General features: G+C 44.6%; 1 protein-coding gene across 1 annotated transcript in view; it reads left to right on the forward strand.

Annotated features, from left to right (window-relative positions):
- The window catches only part of LOC311099936 (histone-lysine N-methyltransferase 2C-like), a gene marked incomplete at its 3' end in the record, with an annotated part of 100,261 nt that overhangs the window by 35,624 nt on the left and 40,929 nt on the right, over window positions 1–23,708 (forward strand). The window contains exons 5-8 of the mRNA XM_084140653.1: window positions 750–968; window positions 13,113–13,377; window positions 20,230–20,392; window positions 21,080–21,251. Coding sequence (XP_083996779.1) covers window positions 750–968; window positions 13,113–13,377; window positions 20,230–20,392; window positions 21,080–21,251 — 819 coding nt within the window. The remainder of the gene's footprint in view (window positions 1–749; window positions 969–13,112; window positions 13,378–20,229; window positions 20,393–21,079; window positions 21,252–23,708) is intronic.

The raw sequence follows: 23,708 nt of genomic DNA on the forward strand, positions 1-23,708 counted from the left end.
TGACTGGCTAAAAGGGAACGTAACGTTATGACTATAACTACTACTGTTCCCTGAAGGAGGAAAACGTGGCCCCGTGCCGCCCGTTCCTGGGCTCGGTGAAGAGCAGTATTAAATTGAAGGAATGAAACTGAGCCTTACGCTTATTACCTGTGGAAGGCGGGGCTTCCAGCGAGGTGTAGATTTCAGGCGTGATTGTAGATTTTTCTACCAAAGTCACGAGTGCGACTCCCCATAGTATGTTGTACCTTGTTTCCCTCCTTCAGGGAACAGTAGTTATAGATTTGGAATAAAGTACAGCATGCAAAGGGGCCCTATTAACAACCTGATTTTTACAAAATAAGTATCTAAATATAGGCTGCATCTCTCTAATTCCTTTTGGATTCTTTTTTTGTTTGTTTTAGCTGTCAGCATTTACCTTACAGGTTGGCAGCATGTCAGTGTATCAGATTGAAAGAATATGGCTGCTCAGTGTGTGGATGTTGTCAACCGATACTGTCTTTTATTGGTGTTTTCAACCCCTTTTGGTACGTAGGTAGAGCTTGTATTTAGCGCAGTGTTTCCCTACAACCCCCACCCATCAAAAATACTTATTTGGGTTTCAGTTTTGGGAAAAACTGGTACAGAGAGCAGGGTCGTGTTTGAAACGTTTTGCAACAGAAAACGACAAGTCACTCCCCTTTTCAGTCCATTTTCTTCAATTTGGTGCCTAATGAACACTACCCTGTGTGTCTCCTATGTGGCCCCTGCAGTGAAAAGCTGTGTGCCTTCTGCTACTGTGGCGAGAGGAGTTTCCTGGGCCAGGGTGACCTGATGGTGTTCGGCCCCACGCCGGGTTACGTGCCACTGCACATCCGCAACCGCCGAGGCAGCTCGGAGAAGGACGATGACTACCACGAAGAGGACTTCCAAGACGACGACCACGACACCAAGAGCCCAGGGCTGCGCGACGGCGGGAGGGGCCTTAAAAAGTAAGTTGCCTCAAACATTGACGTTACGTAGTTGTTGGGTAACGCAACAAGTTGTTGGGTTGGTTTACACTGCCGATTTTGCTGTGATGGTGGTGTTTATGATAGCTTGACTTGGCAATATTGATTCTCTTAGCGGTATTAAATCTCTTGAATCCATTTTGAATCGCTCAAATTCCCGTTCCCCAGCTTTGACCCAAGAGTTGCACATTTCTTGGGAGAAAGTGTTAGCTAAGTACATCATACTAGTCCAGGGTGTCATTGGGACCTAGACACGTCTTCATTTTTAACTGGCTGCTCGACTCACTGTAGACGTAATGACCGTTTCAAGGCTACACTTTGATTTCACTATTGCCATTGATTTGGTTGGAGAGTAAATGACAGCTGAGATTGCACCAGGGAAGGTGTCTATTCTACTTCAGAATTGTGTGGGTGGGATGGACAGACACTGAGACATGCACACACGTTTCTTGTAGTTGGCCACCAGGTTTGCACACATCTCAGGAGGGATTTTGTCCCACTCCTCTTTGCAGATCTTCTCCAAGTCATTAAGGTTTCGAGGCTGACGTTTGGCAACTCGAACCTTCAGCTCCCTCCACAGATTTTCTATGGGATTACTATGCTGGAATACCCACCCACGACCCATTTTCAATGCCCTGGCTGAGGGAAGGAGGTTCTCACCCAAGATTTCACGGTACATGGCCCCGTCCATCGTCCCTTTGATGCGGTGAAGTTGTCCACCCCCAAAGCATAATGTTTCCACCTCCATGTTTGACGGTGGGGATGGTGTTCTTGGGGTCATAGGCAGCATTCCTCCTCCTCCAAACACGGCGAGTTGAATTGATGCCAAAGAGCTCCATTTTGGTCTCATCTGACCACAACACTTTCACCGAGTTCTCCTCTGAATCATTCAGATGTTCATTGGCAAACTTCAGACGGGCATGTATATGTGCTTTCTTGAGCAGGGGGACCTTGCGGGCGCTGCAGGATTTCAGTCCTTCACGGCGTAGTGTGTTACCAATTATTTTCTTGGTGACTATGGTCCCAGCTGCCTTGAGATCATTGACAAGATCCTCCCGTGTAGTTCTGGGCTGATTCCTCACCGTTCTCATGATCATTGCAACTCCACGAGGTGAGATGTTGCATGGAGCCCCAGGCCGAGGGAGATTGACAGTTCTTTTGTTTCTTCCATTTGCGAATAATCGCACCAACTGTTGTCACCTTCTCACCAAGCTGCTTGGCGATGGTCTTGTAGCCCATTCCAGCCTTGTGTAGGTCTACAATCTTGTCCCCGACATCCTTGGAGAGCTCTTTGGTCTTGGCCATGGTGGAGAGTTTGGAATCTGATTGATTGATTGCTTCTGTGGACAGGTGTCTTTTATACAGGTAACAAGCTGAGATTAGGAGCACTCCCTTTAAAAAATCTTTCTGATTGAGAGGGAGTCAAATACTTATTTCCCTCATTTAAAATGCAAATCAATTTATAACATTTTTGACATGCGTTTTTCTGGATCATTTCTTTGTCAGTGGGCAAACTTACAAAATCAGCAGGGGATCAAATACTTTTTTCCCTCACTGTACATACATACACACACACACACACACACACAGAGAGACACACACATTACCAGGATGTTAGGGGGATAACCTTGGTGACCTCTGCACCCTTTATAACAATGGTCAAAGCCAAATTGGTAGGCATCCAATTATATGTGAGGCAGTGTGTAATTGATTTGGATGATCAAACGCTGGCATTTCTACATGGGGTGGGGGGGGCAGAGTGTTGCGTTGACTCCTAGCTGGACTCGCTGTACACGCTGCCAAGGAGGTAATCGAACAGGCATAGAATTTTCCATACAGAGTTGTCAGTGTTAGTTCATTAATGTGGTTGTTTTTTAAATGCAACATGGAGGTGTTGATGGTTACATCATGATTATATATGGTAGAGGCATTACTTAGCTTGAGGCGGTGGAGGCATTACTTAGCTTGAGGCGGTGGAGGCATTACTTAGCTTGAGGCTGCCACCTTGTTTTATTGTGAGCGTGGACGGGACGGAGGGGTGGACAGGGTGGAGGAGAAAAATCCATGAAGAAAGAGAGAATTTCACTGGCAGGCCCCGCTGCTAGCTTCTCTAGCCCTGCGCTCTCTCTGCTTTCTTTTCTCCCTGTGTCTCTCTCTCCCCGTGTGTCTCTCTCTCCCCGTGTGTCTCTCTCTCCCCGTGTGTCCCTCTCTCCCCGTGTGTCTCTCTCTCTCCCTGTGTCTCTCTCTCTCCCTGTGTCTCTCTCTCTCCCTGTGTCTCTCTCTCCCCGTGTGTCTCTCTCTCTCTCCCCGTGTGTCTCTCTCTCTCTCTCCCCGTGTGTCTCTCTCTCTCTCCCCGTGTGTCTCTCTCTCTCTCTCCCCGTGTGTCTCTCTCTCTCTCCCCGTGTGTCTCTCTCTCTCTCTCCCCGTGTGTCTCTCTCTCTCTCTCCCCGTGTGTCTCTCTCTCTCTCTCCCCGTGTCTCTCTCTCTCTCTCCCCGTGTCTCTCTCTCTCTCCCCGTGTGTCTCTCTCTCTCTCCCCGTGTGTCTCTCTCTCTCTCCCCGTGTGTCTCTCTCTCTCTCCCCGTGTGTCTCGCTCTTGCTCTCTCTTGCGCTCTCTCTCTCTGTTGCGCGCTCTCTCTCTCTCGCTCTCTGTCGTGATTTTCAGCTTCACGTGATCCACTGTTGACATAGACGTCCCGTCAGAAGACACCCAATCGAGCGCCTCCTCCCTCCCTGCGGGGGCGGTGACGTAATGCTCTCACCCAGGAAGGTTCCTGGCAGTGGGCCAACGTGTCCCAAGCACCCTGTTTCGTTGGAGCCCCGTGATTGGTCAGTCAGTCCAGGCCTGGCGCCGTGCCAGTTCTAGACTGGGAGCTGAAGAATGAAAACAATAACAAGCGCACCTGAGAGAACTGTTAAGGTGGACCATGTGAGAGAACTGTTAAGGTGGACCGTGTGAGAGAAGGGTTAAGGTGGACCGTGTGAGAGAAGGGTTAAGGTGGACCATGTGAGAGAAGGGTTAAGGTGGACCGTGTGAGAGAAGGGTTAAGGTGGACCGTGTGAGTGAAGGGTTAAGGTGGACCGTGTGAGTGAAGGGTTAAGGTGGACCGTGTGAGAGAAGGGTTAAGGTGGACCGTGTGAGAGAAGGGTTAAGGTGGACCGTGTGAGAGAAGGGTTAAGGTGGACCGTGTGAGAGAAGGGTTAAGGTGGACCGTGTGAGAGAAGGGTTAAGGTGGACCGTGTGAGAGAAGTGTTAAGGTGGACCGTGTGAGAGAAGTGTAAATGTGGACCGTGTGAGAGAAGTGTTAAGGTGGACCGTGTGAGAGAAGGGTTAAGGTGGACCGTGTGAGTGAAGGGTTAAGGTGGACCGTGTGAGTGAAGGGTTAAGGTGGACCGTGTGAGAGAAGGGTTAAGGTGGACCGTGTGAGAGAAGGGTTAAGGTGGACCGTGTGAGAGAAGGGTTAAGGTGGACCGTGTGAGAGAAGTGTTAAGGTGGACCGTGTGAGAGAAGTGTTAAGGTGGACCGTGTGAGAGAAGGGTTAAGGTGGACCGTGTGAGAGAAGGGTTAAGGTGGACCGTGTGAGAGAAGGGTTAAGGTGGACCGTGTGAGAGAAGTGTTAAGGTGGACCGTGTGAGAGAAGGGTTAAGGTGGACCGTGTGAGAGAAGGGAAAATGTGGACCGTGTGAGAGAAGGGTTAAGGTGGACCGTGTGAGAGAAGGGTTAAGGTGGACCGTGTGAGAGAAGGGTTAAGGTGGACCGTGTGAGAGAAGTGTTAAGGTGGACCGTGTGAGAGAAGGGTTAAGGTGGACCGTGTGAGAGAAGGGAAAATGTGGACCGTGTGAGAGAAGGGTTAAGGTGGACCGTGTGAGAGAAGGGAAAATGTGGACCGGGGACAGTTCACATGAACTAATTAGGGTCTCGTTAAGGCAGTGCTTCTCAATTATTTTCTGTTACGCCCCCCCTAGGAAGAAGTAAACATTTCGCGCCCCCCAACTCTCCGCCGCGACTGTAAATAGTATAATTTGTCTATAAAATTGTTATAAGTACACCTCTGCATAACATTGTATCCTTATTAATATTAAAGAAAACTAAAAAATAAAGTAATATAGTTCAACTTACAACAAAGAATAACTTTATTAACATTGTTTTTAGTCTGTAACAGAAAATACTTAAAGTTCATCAATTTGCCTGAAATAAAATAAAAATTTCAAACCTTATTAACTGTAAAAAAATTAAAAAAACATTTGATACTGAAAAACTAAATTAAATATAATCAATACATAATAATAAATTCAAATTGATCAGCAACATTAACTCAGGAGCACAATATATGAAACACTTTGACCTATAAAACTAAAATGAATAAAACAATTTGTGCTGATTTTTTTTTTATAAAAATGAGGAAGTCTGGATTAATGGCTACAATGAGCACATTTTGCAGTGCACAGCTTTTCGAAGCGGGGTTTGAAGCATTACATTTACATTTACATTTGACATTTTAGTCATTTAGCAGACGCTCTTATCCAGAGCGACTTACAGTTAGTGGGTGCATACATTTTCATACTGGCCCCCCGTGGGAAACGAACCCACAACCCTGGCGTTGCAAGCGCCATGCTCTTCCAACTGAGCTACACGGGGCCAAGCATGATACTGCAACTCTCAGCTCCTGCTCAATGTTTAGCTGGGACCTGTACTTGGTCTTCAGTACAGCAACAGCAGAGAAGCCAGTCTCACAAAGATAAGATGTTGCAAAAGAGTGGAGACTGCCTCTCTACACTCAGCCAGAATTCACTGTGTCTGTGATGTGAACCTCAGTCTCAATGTGGAGTCAGACGTCATATCAATGAACTGGTCCTCCTCTGCAGAGCTGAAACCAGTTGGAGCTGGTGCATTGAAATGATCTCTCACCCAGTCATATTGGGAACTGTTTTCAGGGAAGTACTTTTTAAAGAATCCCATCAGTGATGAAATATGCTCCTTAATATATGGAATCACTGAGGTGGCATCATAGTCAGTAGTGTCAACAAATTCATGCAGGTTCTCGAATGAATCAGTATTTCCTTCATGAAGTCGCCTGCCCCACATTGCAAGCGTTCGAGTGAAAGAGCTGATCTTGTCTGTGACCTGAGGTGTTTATCTTTCCCTTGAAGCTGTAGATTTAGTTCATTTAGCGTTCCAAATATGTCACTCAGGTAGGCCAGTTTTGCCAGGAAGTTCTCATCACTAAATTTTTCTGCGAGGTCATACTTGTGCTCCTGCTCCAAAAACATTCTTATCTGCTCTCTGAGCTCAAAAACTCGGGACAATACTTTTCCTCGTGACAGCCACCTTGCTTCACTGTGAAACAGCACAGCTTGATGTTCAGCTCCCATCTCCTCACAGATAGCAGAGAAGACTCTCTTGTTTTTAGTGGTCTGGTGATTGGGGTGTATCAGCGTGATTGGGGTGTAATGTCTTTAAGTGACGCCTTAATTTATTTGGCTTCATGCTGTCCGCTGCCAACATTTTTAGACACAGTAAACATACCGGTCTTTCCTCGTCTCCCACCGTAGTCGCAGTGAAGCCAAGCGCTACATACGCTTCGTCATATTTCCTTGTATTAGCTTTCGGGAGACTTACGTTTGTCTCATCTCCGTCTCTCTCCGCCTTTATTTTCATCCCTGTTAAATATTTTTCCATGGTGTCTCTTAAGGGTTTGTTATCTGCACTTCATATCTCCTGCTGTGTGCTCTTGTTCGGTGCAAAAAAAACCTACTTCCTGCGGCAAAAAAAAAGCATGTTCCCCGGGGTCACACGCGCCCCCCCTGGCATCGCTCCGAGCCCCCCCAGGGGGGCGCGCCCCACTATTTGAGAAGGACTGCGTTAAGGGGATCTAATTGAAAGTAGCTTTGACTGACAGGCCCAAAGTAATCACAGGCCTAATGAAACACTGTTCTGTCTAATGAGAGGCATCTGTCCCAGGGAGAGCGAGTAAGACCACGGTGTATTTACACTATTTACGCATGGAGACAGCACATTTATCGAGCACCAAGGTGGGAGATGGGCTTGGTTTGGATAAGACAGAAAAATTGGGGTTGCGTTCACTACGCATGAAAAGGAACAAAATGGGTAGGTACTATCTGAAACGTTCCTTTTTATTTTCCGCTGCACAACGTTTTGAAACGTTTTCTTACGGTGTGCCCTGCTGAATATGACTTGGCTTCATTTTAAAGCCTCATGGATACTCAGTGGTTGGACGCTTAAGCAAACAGTTTGGCCCGACTCAACAAATAGTTTTTTGATTGAACACTATGATTCTTTATGGTAAATTAACACATGGAAAAGCTGTTGATCACACGAATAAGCTGCTTATACAGTTAATTCGGAAAGTATTCATACCCCTTGACTTATTCCACATTTTGTTACGTTACAGCCTTATTCTAAAATGGATTAAATACAAATCTACACACAATACCCCATAATGACAAAGTGAAAACAGGCTTTTAGAAATTTTAGCAAATGTATTAAAAATTAAAAACAGGTACCTTATTTACATAAGTCTTCAGACCCTTTGCTATGAGACTCAAAACAAATATTTAACCTTTATTTAACTAGGCAAGTCAGTTAAGAACAAATTGTTATTTGCCTACCAAAAGGCAAAAGGCCTCCTGCGGGGATGGGGTCTGGGATGATAAAAAAAAAATATATATATATATATATATATATATATATATATATATATATATATATATATATATATATATATATATATATATATATATATATATATATATATATATATATATATATATATATATATATATATATATATATATATATATATATATATATATATATATAGGACCAAACACACATCACAACAAGAGAGACAACACTACATAAAGAGAGAAATTCAGCTCAGGTGCATCCTGTTTCCATTGATCATCTTTGATGTTTCACAACTTGAATTGAGTCCACCTGTGGTAAATTCAATTGATTGGACATGATTTGGAAAGGCACACACCTGTCTATATAAGGTCCCACAGTTGACCGTGCATGTCAGAGCAAAAACCAAGCCATGAGGTTGAAGGAATTGTCCGAAGAGCTCCGAGACAGGATTGTGTTGAGGCACAGATCTGTGGAAGGGTACCAAAAAAATGTCTGCAGCATTGAATGTCCCCAAGAGCACAGTGACCACCATCATTCTTAAATGGAAGAAGTTATGAACCACCAAGACTCTTCCTATGGCTGGCCGCCCGGCCAAACTGAGCAGTCGGGGGAGAAGGGCCTTGGTCAGGGAGGTGACCAACAACCCGATGGTTACTCTGACAGAGCTCCAGAGTTCCTCTGTGGAAATGGGTGAACCATCCAGAAGGACAACCATCTCTGCAGCACTCCACCAATCAGGCCTTTATGGTAGAGTGGCCAGACAGAAGCCACTCCTCAGTAAAAGGCACATGACAGCCCGCTTGGAGTTTGCCAAAAGGCACCTAAAGACTCTCAGACCATGAGAAACAAGATTCTCTGGTCTGATGAAACCAAGATTGAACTCTTTGGCCTGAATGCCAAGCGTCACGTCTGGAGGAAACCTGGCACCATCCCTACGGTGAAGCATGGTGGTGGCAGCATCATGCTGTGGGGGTATTTTTCAGCGGCAGGGACTGGGAGACTAGTCAGGATCGAGGCAAAGAGGGATGGAGCAAAGTGTACAGAGAGATCCTTAATAAAAACCTGCTCCAGAGCGCTCAGGACCTCAGACTGGGGCGGAGTTTCACCTTCCAACAGGACAACGACCCTAAGCACACAGCCAAGACAACGCAGGAGTGGCTGTCCCTGAATGTCCTTGAGTGGCCCAGCCAGAGGCCGGACTTTAACCCGATTGAACATTTCTGGAGAGACCTGAAAATAGCTGTGCAGCAATGCTCCCCATCCAACCTGACATTGCTTGAGAGGATCTGCAGAGAAGAATGGGAGAAACTCCCCAAGCTTGTAGCGTGATACCCAAGAAGACTCGAGGCTGTAATCGCTGCCAAAGGTGCTTCAACAAAGTACTGAGTAAAAGTGCTTTGTTTAATTTAATATTTCTAAAAACCTGTTTTTGCTTTGTCGTTATGGTGTATTGTGTGTAGATTGAGGGGAGAAAAAAACAATTTAATCAATTTTAGAATAAGGCTGTAACGTACCAAAATGTGGAAAAAGTCAAGGGGTCTGAATACTTTCCGAAGGCACTGTATCATTCACATCAATCCCTCACCAAAAGGCATACTAATTTCCAATGGAAAAACAAAATAAAAGTCCAATGTTTGGGGCCAAAAGATCTGCATATGATCAATTGTCTACAAGACGCATTCATAACCTCCTGAAGGTTATTTAGCTTTTGAAAGCAGCAGCGTTTTCACGCCAAACATGCAATTTACATGCAAATATGCTCTGACAAAGATGTACGAGCCACAGCTGAGCAAAATGAGAGTGAACACGAGAGGGAGAGAAAGTGGAGGAAAATGGATAGGAGATTGCATATTAGGCTTTTTGGCTCTGGCCTACGAGGCCAACCCTCATTGCATCCTTCACCACCAAATCCTCCATTTGGAATGCTTTCCCTTTTTAAGGTTCAATCTGAAATTTGTTTTTGAGCCCAACGGCAGCCCTGCAACCTCATTTGCTATAAAGCTGAGGGATGGGTCTAGTACGGCAGTGTTTCCCAACGACGGTCCTCGAGTACCCCCACCAGCACACGCTTTTGTTGTAGCCCCAGACAAAAACACCTGATTCAACTTGTCAAGGGTTTTGATGATTAGTTGAGAAGTAGAATCAGGTGTGCTTGTCCTGAGGCCACAACAAAAATATGTACTTGAGGACTGGAGTTGGGGGAAACACTGTAGTAGGGAAATGTCAAAACTCTTAAATTCATAGATGGAGCTTTTGATGCATGGTTTGGTTGCATGTGAGAGAGGGAGCCAAAGCCCATCAGTGTTTGATCGTCCTCCATCCTCCTCTCATCCCCCCCATCCACAGCTTAGATTAACCTTAATGTGAGTGTGTTCATTAGGCATCAAATGGAAGAAAATGCACTGAAACCCTAATCTGTTTAGTTGCATAGTGTTTTAAAATGTTTTCCGTTGCACGCCCTAATCAACACAACCCTATAATATAGTTATTTTTATTAAGGCGTATACAGATGTTGTGGTAGGGGGAGGAGGAGTATACAGTAGCCTTTCATCCCCAGTACCCTACTGCTTCCCGGCGCTGGGAAAAGAGCTTCCTCCACACTGCCATTCCCCAAATTATGGAATAGGCTTTATCCGGTGGGGATGAGAGAGGGAGAGATTGTGTGTGTGTGTGGGCTCGAACAGCTAGTTCTTGTGCATTAGCCAAGGGGCAACTTCTGCCCTGATGCTTTCTTACTGAGGGAGAGAATGGTGGTGATTTACAATGTCAATAAGCAATACTTGTCCTTGATACAGTGAAGGGAAATCTTAACGCTACAGCATACAATGACATTCTAGACGATTCTGTGCTTCAACTTTGTGGCAACAGTTTGGGGTAGGCCCTTTCCTGTTTCAGCATGACAATGCCCCCGTGCACAAAGCGAGGCCCATACAAATATGATTTGTCGATCGGTGTGGAAGAACTTGACTGGCCTGCACAGCCCTGACCTCAACCCCATCGAGCACCTTTGGGTTGAATTGGAACCTTGACTGCGAGCCAGGCCTAATCGCCTAACATCATTGCCCGACCTCACTAATGCTCTTGTGGCTGAATGGAAGCAAGACCCGCAGCAATGTTCCCAGAAGAGTGGAGACTGTTATAGCAGCAAAGGGGGGACCAACTCCATATTAATGGCCATAATTTTGGAATGAGATGTTCGACGAGCAGGTGTCCATATACTTTTGGTCATGTAGTGGATCTTAACGGGAAGAAAAAAAAAAAAATCCATATCTACTCTCGTGCGGTTTGTTGATCACACATTCTGTACCGAAGCGCTCATATGGGCAGCAATACGAGACAGCGCAGAGAAGGGGGGGAAATGTTATAGCGGTATTTTTTACATGCATCGGCGAGACGTGCTTTGATAATGCAACCTATGGATTACAGAATAAAGTTAATTTTCATGCAAGTCAGGATTTTGGGTTTCAGTGGAATTGGGACAATAGAAAAATACCCTAGGCTCTATATAAGGCTACTATGTGAGTCTGGATTGAGGCTACATTATAGCATGCTAAATGTTTCTGATCAGTGATAGATGAGCAAATGAATAAATTAGCTACCACTTCCACTTGTCCAGCCAGAGATCAGTTAACTAAACATACAGACAGATTCAGTGAAAAAAAATCGTCACAGGCTTTTGGTCGGAAGTAGGACATGCTACTACGCGAGTGAAGAGCAAAATCCACTTGTATGATATGCTAGCAAAATGTTCTAATCAGCTAATATATGATCAAACTAAAATAAAGATGATCATGAGCAATGTTCCCTAAAAATAAATTTGGCACTGAGCAAATTTCAGGTCTGCTGAGCGCAAACTTGAACGTTGTGAAAATTCTCTGCAACTTCCACTGTGAACACTGCGGCTGTACCCACTTTAAGTTACAATTGTAACAGTGGCCAAGTAGGCTACTGTGGCTATTTGATCATAATGTAGGCCTACCAGAGTGGCCTAGCGTCAAAACAATGGAGAAAATGTATTAACATGGAAATAGCTGTTCTATCATTCAGCCTACAATAGCAGCCATTTTCTGGTGTTCAATGTAGGCCTACATTCCATGAGAGGGCTTGATATTAACCTGTTTATCCACTTGTCCTTCAGATAAGGAGGTGACTGAACATGTTTTAGTGTTTGATGCAAGAAACCACTTTACAAAATAAAATGTATTATTATTTCCTTACCATGATTATAGAGAATCAGACAAATCATGATACCCTCTGCCTATTGGCTACTTGGCTTATTCAAGCCTGTCTCAAAATACAACACTGCCCCTTTAAGACGAAATTTTTTTATTTACCTGACTCGCTTTTCAAAGAGGTCTAGAAATGTACACGTTTTGTGCTCTTGTAGGAAGCAATCACTCCCTTATTGCTATGGCTGGCTACAAATTATCTATAACTGGGCTAATAACTCACTAACTAGCAAAGGATATGAACAAAATGTGCACACGTGGCTACATGCAGCTTTTGCTTTGATCTCAAAACAAGTGCATCTACTCACAACCACAGTCCAGTTCAAAGTAAATGGCACAGATCCATATATGGTAATGGTCTATTTGCATATAGGCCTACTGCAGCTCTGATTGGTTATGCCGCACAGGTCTGTGTATAGTACAGGCTGAGTCTTGCGCAATAGAATCCTACTCCGATGCCTTCTGCCTACAACAAAATCTCTTGCATAGTTAGTTTTGTTTCAGTATTTTGCATTGAATGTGGCGCCATTGCGTTGATCCGATCACAATTGCCACAGTAAAGGGAAACGTTGATAGTGTTAACTAACAGGGAAAACAATCAATATAGCCTACTGTTTTCTAGAAACCTGGCATTTTTTCGGATTCGGGCTCATTTAATTTCTGTGATGTGGGACCAGGCCTGGGCTTGGGCTTCAGCTCACCGGGCTTGGGTCGGAGTGGGATCGAATTTTCAGTTCTGATGAGAACTCTAAACTGCATTAAGGTCTTTTGTGCACTCTGGCAGTGTCAATTATGCGTGTGCTTTGAATTTCTTTCGACTTTGTGTGAAGTAAATACACTAGGCTAAAGGTTTCCATGCGACAACCTGTTTGGCAAAAAATAAAATGGCAAATATTTCAATCTGCTGCTGCACATGTTGTGTATTTTGTGGAATTGCAGTAGTGCGACATTGGGGGAAATGTGAAGAGTAGTCCTGGGACAGTCCCGGGATCCCGGTTACCCAGGTTTTAATCCCTACTATGGACTGCCACAAAGCTATCCCCATAAATTGGATTCCAGGCTCTCTCGTGGTTCTTTTTCTATTAGCCAGTTTGTTCTTTGGTGCCATACCTGATGTTTAGTAGTGTTAGGGTAGGTCCTTTGTCTGTCCTTTTCATACATTTATGCCATTTACATTTCAGTTTGACTGCTATGTGGGTGAAAATAAACTTGACCATGAACATGACCTGTCCCCCCGCCCCCCTCCCCAGGGTCAGCTCTCCAGACAGTGGTCTTCACTCCTCCTCGGCACCCGGCAGCACGGATCCCTTCGGCGAGGAGCCAGCCCCTAAGTTCTGGGACAAGCTGGGTCAGATCGGCCTCCCCGACGAGATCAACGTCCAGTCCCTGTTTGACCCCACAGGCCAGTGCTGTGCCCACCTGCACTGTGCCGCCTGGTCCGAGGGGGTGTGTCGCGGCGAGGCCCAGGACTCACTGCTTTACGTGGACAAAGCCATAGACTCAGGGAGCACAGAGGTGAGTTGTAACAGACAATCCATTGGGGTGTGGGTGTTAGGATTCAACTGTGTGTGTGTGTACATGCACATGCCCCCGATCTCTTTAAACCAAGTGACCAGCAAATCAGCAACGCTTTCTTTGTGAGCTCTGTATTTGTGTACATTCCCAACAACAAGAGAACGACTGATATGAATTTTTTAGGGCCGATACTGATTTTTGGGGGTCAAGAAGGCCAATGGCCGATTATTATAGGTCAATATTCAATATCATTAAACTTGAAAATGTTTGTAAAAAAAATTTTTTCCCAGAGACAGACTGACGTCAAAAAATGTAACTTTGCTTTTACCAATCTAACTGCATAACATAATGGTCATCATTTTATTTGAATGGTAAACTGGGTAAATTAAGATGGCGTAGGCCTACTCACAATACAGGTGAATGCATATTCCATTAGGAGTGTGTGCCTGCATTGAGTTATTGAGCTTATTTTGGCTGATCAGTGGAGTCTATGACAAACAATCGGTTTGCCTGCTGATCAACAACATTTGCAAAGATTCAGCACTCCAGCATGTCACGCTTTATGGACGGACGTGCTATACTGTAGGCACTGCTGTTAGTTTGAGAATATAAAATAACATACACTGCTCAAAAAAATAAAGGGAACACTTAAACAACACATCCTAGATCTGAATGAATGAAACAATCTTATTAAATACTTTTTTCTTTACATAGTTGAATGTGCTGACAACAAAATCACACAAAAATGATCAATGGAAATCAAATTTATCAACCCATGGAGGTCTGGATTTGGAGTCACACTCAAAATTAAAGTGGAAAACCACACTACAGGCTGATCCAACTTTGATGTAATGTCCTTAAAACAAGTCAAAATGAGGCTCAGTAGTGTGTGTGGCCTCCACGTGCCTGTATGACCTCCCTACAATGCCTGGGCATGCTCCTGATGAGGTGGCGGATGGTCTCCTGAGGGATCTCCTCCCAGACCTGGACTAAAGCATCCGCCAACTCCTTGACAGTCTGTGGTGCAACGTGGCGTTGGTGGATGGAGCGAGACATGATGTCCCAGATGTGCTCAATTGGATTCAGGTCTGGGGAACGGGCGGGCCAGTCCATAGCATCAATGCCTTCCTCTTGCAGGAACTGCTGACACACTCCAGCCACATGAGGTCTAGCATTGTCTTGCATTAGGAGGAACCCAGGGCCAATCGCACCAGCATATGGTCTCACAAGGGGTCTGAGGATCTCATCTCGGTACCGAATGGCAGTCAGGCTACCTCTGGCGAGCACATGGAGGGCTGTGCGGCCCCCCAAAGAAATGCCACCCCACACCATGACTGACCCACCGCCAAACCGGTCATGCTGGAGGATGTTGCAGGCAGCAGAACGTTCTCCACGGCGTCTCCAGACTCTGTCACGTCTGTCACATGTGCTCAGTGTGAACCTGCTTTCATCTGTGAAGAGCACAGGGCGCCAGTGGCGAATTTGCCAATCTTGGTGTTCTCTGGCAAATGCCAAACGTCCTGCACGGTGTTGGGCTGTAAGCACAACCCCCACCTGTGGACGTCAGGCCCTCATACCACCCTCATGGAGTCTGTTTCTGACCGTTTGAGCAGACACATGCACATTTGTGGCCTGCTGGAGGTCATTTTGCAGGGCTCTGGCAGTGCTCCTCCTGCTCCTCCTTGCACAAAGACGGAGGTAGCGGTCCTGCTGCTGGGTTGTTGCCCTCCTACGGCCTCCTCCACGTCTCCTGATGTACTGGCCTGTCTCCTGGTAGCGCCTCCATGCTCTGGACACTATGCTGACAGACACAGCAAACCTTCTTGCCACAGCTCGCATTGATGTGCCATCCTGGATGAGCTGCACTACCTGAGCCACTTGTGTGGGTTGTAGACTCCGTCTCATGCTACCACGAGTGAAAGCATCGCCAGCATTCAAAAGTGACCAAAACATCAGCCAGGAAGCATAGGAACTGAGAAGTGGTCTGTGGTCACCACCTGCAGAACCACTTCTTTATTGGGGGTGTCTTTCTAATTGCCTATAATTTCCACCTGTTGTCTATTCCATTTGCACAACAGCATGTGAAATGTATTGTTAATCAGTGTTGCTTCCTAAGTGGACAGTTTGATTTCACAAAAGTGTGATTGACTTGGAGTTACATTGTGTTGTTTAAGTGTTCCCTTTATTTTTTTGAGCAGTGTTTATCGTATCGGCACTTAAGTACTGTGATAATATCGTATCGTGAGGTCCCTGGCAATTCCCAGCTTCTAGTAGCTGCTGCGATTTATCTCTCAGTAGAACTATCTCATTAACACAATGTAATGTGGGGGGCAGGGGAGGCCACATTATAGGTAATTAAGGGACTCTATTTTAGCTTGTACTTTGCTGTCTTGAAATTGACTGGTGGTTGAGGCAAAATAAAACTCTGAACTAATACAATGACTTCATTGAGGAAGTGGAAATGTTGGACTTGCCCAACTATGATGACTTATTTGGTGGCGAGCACTTTCTTGCTGTTCACTCTGCAGTCTGCATGGTCAGATAGATTTGGTGACAACGATGCTGCTTTCTACAAGCGTTCTACAACTACACTATTAGTTTGTGTATCTTTCTGTCTGCAAACTACTGTCTGCTAGTTTGTCCTTTCATAGCAAGTTTTGGTTAAAATAAATTGTTAGCTGCCAATCGCTTGTTAGCTGGCTAGCTAGCTTGCTTAATGTACTAAGAGTCAGCGCAAACATAGCTAGCTTATACAGCCTGGTACCAGTGCTGGTGTAGGCCTAGATAAGAATGTTTGTGCAACGGTATTTATGAAAATGAGTGAGTGTGAGTGTGTGTGTGCCAGCTCTAGGGGGCCCTGTTAAAGGTTGTCCCTGGCACTACAGCAAGGCTCATTGGGGTGTAAAGCAGAAAAGGTCACGGAGCTCAGGAGACTGCACCTCTGAAGGTTAACACACTGTGACAAACCACACACTTTTATTCGCACATGTGCACTCGATGCACCGACACCCTGCTCTGAAAGTCAAACACAGGCACACGCACACATTGCTGACGCGCGCACTACCCACACACACACTGCTGACGCACAAACTACCCACACTCACGGCATCCTCACCTCCATATCATGTTCGCCGGATTGCATTTACATCCTAAATCAGCAAAACAATTCTAAATTTGCTCTCTGTGTGTGAGCCTGTGTAAAGGAGTGAGCCTGTGTACAGCGCCTTCAGAAAGTATTCATACCCCTTGACTTATTCCACATTTTGTTACAGCCTGAATTCAAAATTGATTAAATATACTTTTATCTCACCCATCTACATACAATACCCCATAATGACGAATTGAAAACATGTTTTTAGAAATTCTTGCAAAGTTTTGAAAATGAAATGGAGATCTCATTTACATACGTATTCTCAACCCTGAGTCAATACTTTGTAGAAGCACCTTTGGCAGCAATTACAGCTGTGAGTCTTTATGGTTTTCAATTTGCCCATTTATTCTTAAAAAAAAAAATCAAGCTCTGTCAAATTGGTTGTTGATCATTGCTAGAAAACCATTTTCAGGCCTTGCCATACATTTTCAAATAGAACATTCACTGTCTTCTTGGTAAGCTACTCCAGTGTAGATTTGTGTTAGGTTATTGTTCTGCTGAAGGTGAAAGCAGACTGAACAAGGTTTTCCTCTAGGATTTTGCCTGTGCTTAGCGCCATTCCGGGGTTTGTTTATATCCTGAAAAACACCCGTCCTTAACGATTACAAGCATACCCATAACATGATGCAGACACCACTATGCTTGAAAATATGGAGAGTGGGACTCAGGAATGTGTTGTACTGGATTCAGGACAAAAAGAGAATTGCTTTGCCACGTTTTGCAGTATTACTTTAGTTCAGGATGCATGTTTTAGAAAAAATGTATTCTGTACAGGCTTCCTCCTTTTCACTCTGTCAATTACGTTAGTATTGTGCAGTGAACTACAATGTTGTTGATCCATCCTCAGTTTTCTCCTACCACAGCCATAGAGGCCCACAGTGGACGTGTCATAATACCCATAAAACCTAGCGGTCAAACGGGGAAATGATTCCAATCGTTTTTCCATCAATCATTCTTTCCGTAAGGGATTTTAGAAACACTTAAATTAAGGGCTGTGTTTCGGGTAGGCTTACCCTGGCGTGACGTTTTGATAACCGTGTAAATCTCTCTCGGACCAGGTGACATTTTTGAATCTGTGTTTGAAATTCACTGCTCGACTGAGGGACCTTACAGGTAATTGTATGTGTGGGGTACAGAGAAGAAGTAGTCATTCAAAAATGATGTCAAACACTATTATTGCACACAGAGTGAGTCCATGCAACTTATTATTTGACTTGTTAAGCACATTTTTACTCCTGAACTTAGAGGCATGTAATAACAAAGGGCTTGAATACTTATTGACTCAATAAATTTTTTGTGTACTTATTGACTCTACGTTTCAACTTTTCAGTTTTAATTCATTTGTAAAAATTTCAAAAAACATAATTCCGTTTTGACATTATGGGATATTGTGCCTAGGCCAGTGACCAAAAAATCTAATTTGAATCTATTTTAAATTCAGGCTGTAACACAACAAAATGTGGAGAAAGTCAAGGGGTATGAATACTTTCTGAAGGCACTGTATGTGTTAGCCTGTGTGTGTATGTGTGACAGAGAGTCAGCCCATACACTAGTATCTTTGTGTGAGTATCGTATGTATGAGAACGTAGGCCTATCCTATGGATGAATGTGTCTAACTACACATAGTGTAGGCCTATCTACTGTACTGTATGTGTGTGATAGATATTGTGCTGATAGCACTAGAAACAGAAACAGCATTGTTTTTCAGCAGAGGCGGCATGCAGGCGGTTGGTTGCCTAGTCAGAGCTCTCCCTCCCACCACTGGTATTCTGCCCTTGATGTGTGAGGTGACAGCGTCTGGCAGCGAGCCATGAAAACCCCAGGCATTAGGACAACAGGATAACCTTTCAGCCCCTTACACTGTAGCCCTGCATTTAAGGTGCTAACACCTTATCTGCTGTTGAAGTGCCAGATGTTTAGAGGAAAGATAATGTCTGACTGACTCATTGATAAGATGAAGCAAATTTGTCTGCCAACACGACACAGGCCTGGTTCTTCTTTCTATACTATGTGTAACAGTGTTTTGAATTTGTCTATTGAATTTTTATAGACAATGGGATATTTCATAATTTTGCTAGATATTTAAATGTTAAATCGACAGGTTTCTAAGTTTAACTCAGTTATTCTACTCTCTGTGCCTGAAAGGACGGGGCTATTACCCTTTTCACACTACTGAGCTGACTATCCAACATAGTGGCTGGAACCACCCTGGAAAGGACAATGTGAAAAGAACATTTCCAAACCAGTACGGTTTGGGTTGGCACAAAGGTGGGAAAACGGCTATGTGATACCAGTCTGGTCCAGTCCCCATAAGGCGTTGTTCCATTCTCAGTGGCACTGGACCAGATATCCATCCATTGCAATTCCTCTCAGGTTTGCTCCATTTGGACGGTAGCCATTTTGGCTCTTTGTAGAGTAGGGAGGGTTTGGAGGGGTGGGCCACTATCCTTCTTCCTCAACAAAGCCTATTTCGGGCTCAAACATTAATCGGTATGGCAAGATGGAAACTCCCTTTTTTTTAATGACATTTTTCAATTTTTGCTTGGAGTGGATTAGGAAAGAGAACCCCGAACCACACTGTAATGTGATTACAGCAGTCGTGTTTAATTATTATTTTCAACAAAGCGACAGAGGATTATGGTTTGAAGAGAGGGGGTGACATTATTTTGAAGGGGTTACTTTTCTCTTCATTACTCCCTATGTAGTCTCGGAGGAGTTGATGGGATGAGTTAATGAGCATAAAAATAGAATTATGGAACATTGACTTGAATGGGAATGTCTGTTCTATTCATTGTATTTCTATGGTAATACGTTCTTGTCTGGGTCGTCCCGCGCCAGGATTGGTCCCGTCTGTGACGACATCCCACAGAATATCCTTCCCATGATGCCCCAAGGAAGCCGCTGGTGCATGGGCGGTAATTGCCCAACGCTCGGTGTAAAAATGTATTTGCAGGTTTTTGCATGTTGGTCCCCCGGCCAAGGGTTTCTAGAACGAAGGGGAGGGAGAGGGAAAGAGAGGAAGAGGGAGAGGGAGAGGAAGAGCGAGACGGGTAGAGAGAGTGAGCAACATAAAAGTGCTGACTTTAGTCATTTTGACTTCAAGGCCCCATTCTTTCTCTGCTCCTGACAGCTTTCATTATTCAAAGACGAGCTCTTGTTCTCGGGCCGCCATTTTAAACGTCAGTCTATATTCCGGTGCTAGTGCAAGGTTCGCTCGCCTCGTACCAGAGCACTTCATTTAAGCAGTCTTTTTTTACCATAATAGCAATTCTCTTCTATTACCTAGGTCGGCTTCAATTTCAACCTGGGTTTTGAATCCAATATGCATTTTGCTTCTTAATTTCAGTGACGATGCCTGATGAAAACGAATGAGAGATTTTATGTGGAAAAGCACCAATGCTTTTTAGACTGGGAGGGGTTAGAGCTAAAATTTGTCAATAACTTGCGATTGTCGTAAGCACGCGTGAATTGAATTTTAAAACTCTTTTAAGCTTTTAGTAAGTGCCAAAACGGGGGTAAGTGCTTAGTTGGACGCATTCCATGAAGCAAGTGTAGATCAAGCATAGGGCCTCCAATGACGGTGTCTGACTAAAACTGAGCAGCTAAACTTGGGGTCTTTTCAGGAGGATGCAACTATGCAGAATGTTTAGATAGAAACGTATTGTTTGGAACAGATATGATTGTCTGTCACTGTTTTGCAGTGCTGTGCATACTGTAAGCGCCTTGGAGCATCCATCAAGTGCTGTGAGGAGGGCTGCTGCCGCTCCTACCATTTCCCCTGCGCCGCCGCTGCTGGAACGTTCCAGGACCTGCGCCGACACACCCTCCTCTGCCCTGATCACCTCCAGCTAGCCTCACAAAGATGTGAGTATAGACCCTGTGTTGCACTGGGAGAATGATAACTAGATTTCACTATAGATGTCTAGTAGACAAAAGGCCAACTCTAGACACAACACAAGGCTTATGATAAGTGACATAATATTTATGTCAACTGGCAACTCTTATCTATTCTGATTCTAACTGAAGAACCAACTCTAACTGATTCCACAACTGATATTTCCCTTGGTCAGAAGCAGCCATGATGACATGCTGCAGAATCAGTGTCACGTAGGTTTTATGAAATTCACTCCGTCTTGCCAAATCACCCTTTTTATGTTTTAGACAGTATGTTAAATTGTCAAAGTGATGTTACTTTCTCATTGAATGAAATGTCTTTACACATGATGATTCCAGAAAAATCTGGAGAAAAAATGTAAGCAGTCTTTAAAAAAAAACCATAATAGCAATTCTCTACTATTACCGAGGTAACAATTCTTTTGACATAAACAGTTGCATTCATGAGTTGTACTTTGGGATCTGCCCTTGTCTCACCAAACACCTCTATAGCTCAGCCCACGTTAATCACACAGACTGATGCAGAAGAAATGGACGAATCCAATGGTACAACCCAGAAGTCTGTACCTCAAACACACAATGTTTAAAAGGGGTTAGAAATCCAAAACACGCAGGCATTACTCATTGGGTTAATATGATTTTCCTCCTTACCTACAGCTAAAGAGGAGGTGAAGTGCTTGTTGTGTGACAGTGCTGGAGACCTGCAGGACCAACTCTTCTGCACCTCGTGTGGGCAGCACTACCACGGGGCGTGTCTGGACGTGAGTGTCACCCCCCTGAAGAGGGCCGGCTGGCAGTGCCCCGAGTGCAAAGTCTGTCTGACCTGCAGGTAATGGTCCACTCTGTAGCATAACGTACCATATGCATGCTTGTATGCGCTAGAAGCCATTGCGCTAGAAGCCATTGCGCTAGAAGCCATTGCGCTAGAAGCCATTGCGCTAGAAGCCATTGCGCTAGAAGCCATTGCGCTAGAAGCCATTGCGCTAGTTAGATGTGTGCTAGTAGCCATTGCGCTAGTTAGCTGTGTGCGCTAGTTAGCCGTGTGCGCTAGTTAGCCGTGTGCGCTAGTTAGCCGTGTGCGCTAGTAGCCATTGCGCTAGTTAGCTGTGTGCGCTAGTAGCCATTGTGCTAGTAGCCATCATGTGGTGTTGTCACCCTCCCGAGACCTGAAGTAGTGTCGCCCAACCAAGACAAGGGCATGATAGGGTAATGGCTAGCAGCCAACCAAAGTGCCATTGTTTGGCGTTTGTGTCACATAGCTGACTAACAATGAAAAAGTTGTTGTTTAGACGGTTACCTAAGTTGACTGAGTTGACACCAAATGGACCCCATTCCTAACTCTGTCACTCCCATGAGCCATAGTCCACTCACCATTCATCCGCATCCCGAGTGGAAAAACTCCATTAACTTTTGAGATTTCTATCAGGGATAGCTATGAACGAATAGGAAAAAATGTCTGGTTCTGCACCCAGCTGCATATAGCCAGCCGACTATATATGTTTTTGTGTTTCAAAGAAATCGAAAAAAGAGAATTGAGCCATTGGGGAGTCAGTTTCGAGCTTGTTGGAGTTTTCTGAAGGGTCTATAGGAAGATAAAAGGGGAAAAGAGAGAGTCTTATTTTTTTTGCATGTGGAATTAATAACAACTGTATTTTGCAGGAGCATGGGAGCATTAAAAGAAAAGATAAGAGAGCTGGGGAGATTTGTGTGCATACTGTGTTTGATCAGCCCCAAGCTCCCTACACATACAACCAGCCAAGCAAAGTCAATTCCTTCGCAAGGCTGTCTGCTTTAATGTAAACTGTTTTTCTTTGTGGAAGGGTGTGTGTTGTGTGTGTGCTGTGGAGGTGTGTGTGTGTTGTGGGAGTGTGTGTGTGGTTGGGGGGACTAGGTGTGTGTGGAGAGGTATGTGCTTGTGAAGGAGTCACATTTTGGGGGAGTATAGTAAAGAATAGATGAAAGACGGGGATGACTAAATCTGAGAGCTGATGATTCAAAGTGCTCCAGGAGTGGAGAGTTGAAGCCAGCAAATTAAGTAATCGAAAAGCAAAAGAGCATGACCTACTGGTGTCTCTTTTGAAGGCAAGCTTTTAAAGATTTTTATAGAGTTTGCTTAACTCTGAAAGTGTTGATTTCATGGAAGTGAGCTCCCCTACCAAGACCATGTTTTTGGTAGCGTAATGATTAGCACGCTAGCCTCTGGGGAGTGAAGTGGTGTTGTTGATTTGAGATGGAATCCTGCGTGTGACATGCAGGTTTATTTCCATTGCATTGGCTTGTCATGGGCTGTCAATCATGGACAGAATGTAACAGAAGCTCTTTATGTTGAGGGAGATCACATTTGAGATTATGTGGGCATTGAAAGCCTGCTGCCTATATGTACTGTATATATTAATGAGGCCTACTGTAAAGCCTGTATATAGGGATAAGAGGCCTACTGTAAAGCCTGTATATAGGGATAAGAGGCCTACTGTAAAGCCTGTATATAGGGATAAGAGGCCTACTGTAAAGCCCGTATATAGGGATAAGAGGCCTACTGTAAAGCCCGTATATAGGGATAAGAGGCCTACTGTAAAGCCCGTATATAGGGATAAGAGGCCTACTGTAAAGCCCGTATATAGGGATAAGAGGCCTACTGTAAAGCCTGTATATAGGAATAAGAGGCCTACTGTAAAGCCCGTATATAGGGATAAGAGGCCTACTGTAAAGCCCGTATATAGGGATAAGAGGCCTACTGTAAAGCCCGTATATAGGGATAAGAGGCCTACTGTAAAGCCCGTATATAGGGTTAAGAGGCCTACTGTAAAGCCCGTATATATGGATAAGAGGCCTACTGTAAAGCCCGTATATAGGGATAAGAGGCCTACTGTAAAGCCCGTACATAGGGTTAAGAGGCCTACTGTAAAGCCCGTATATAGGGATAAGAGGCCTACTGTAAAGCCCGTATATAGGGATAAGAGGCCTACTGTAAAGCCCGTATATAGGGATAAGAGGCCTACTGTAAAGGCCGTATATAGGGATAAGAGGCCTACTGTAAAGCCCGTATATAGGGTTAAGAGGCCTACTGTAAAGCCCGTATATAGGGTTAAGAGGCCTACTGTAAAGCCTGTATGTAGGGATAATAGGCCTACTGTAAAGCCTGTAAATAGGGATAAGAATCCTACTGTAAACCCTGCACCATGGTGTTGAGCTGAGCTAAGCTTCCAAGGAGCTAGGATGGGAGAGAGTTGGAAAAGATCAGTGAAAATATAGAGTGCAGTTTTAACAGATGGGGAGCTGGGGAATT

The sequence above is a fragment of the Coregonus lavaretus genome (assembly GCF_964263955.1).
Source record: "Coregonus lavaretus genome assembly, chromosome: 2".
Classification (NCBI taxonomy): Eukaryota; Metazoa; Chordata; class Actinopteri; order Salmoniformes; family Salmonidae; genus Coregonus; species Coregonus lavaretus.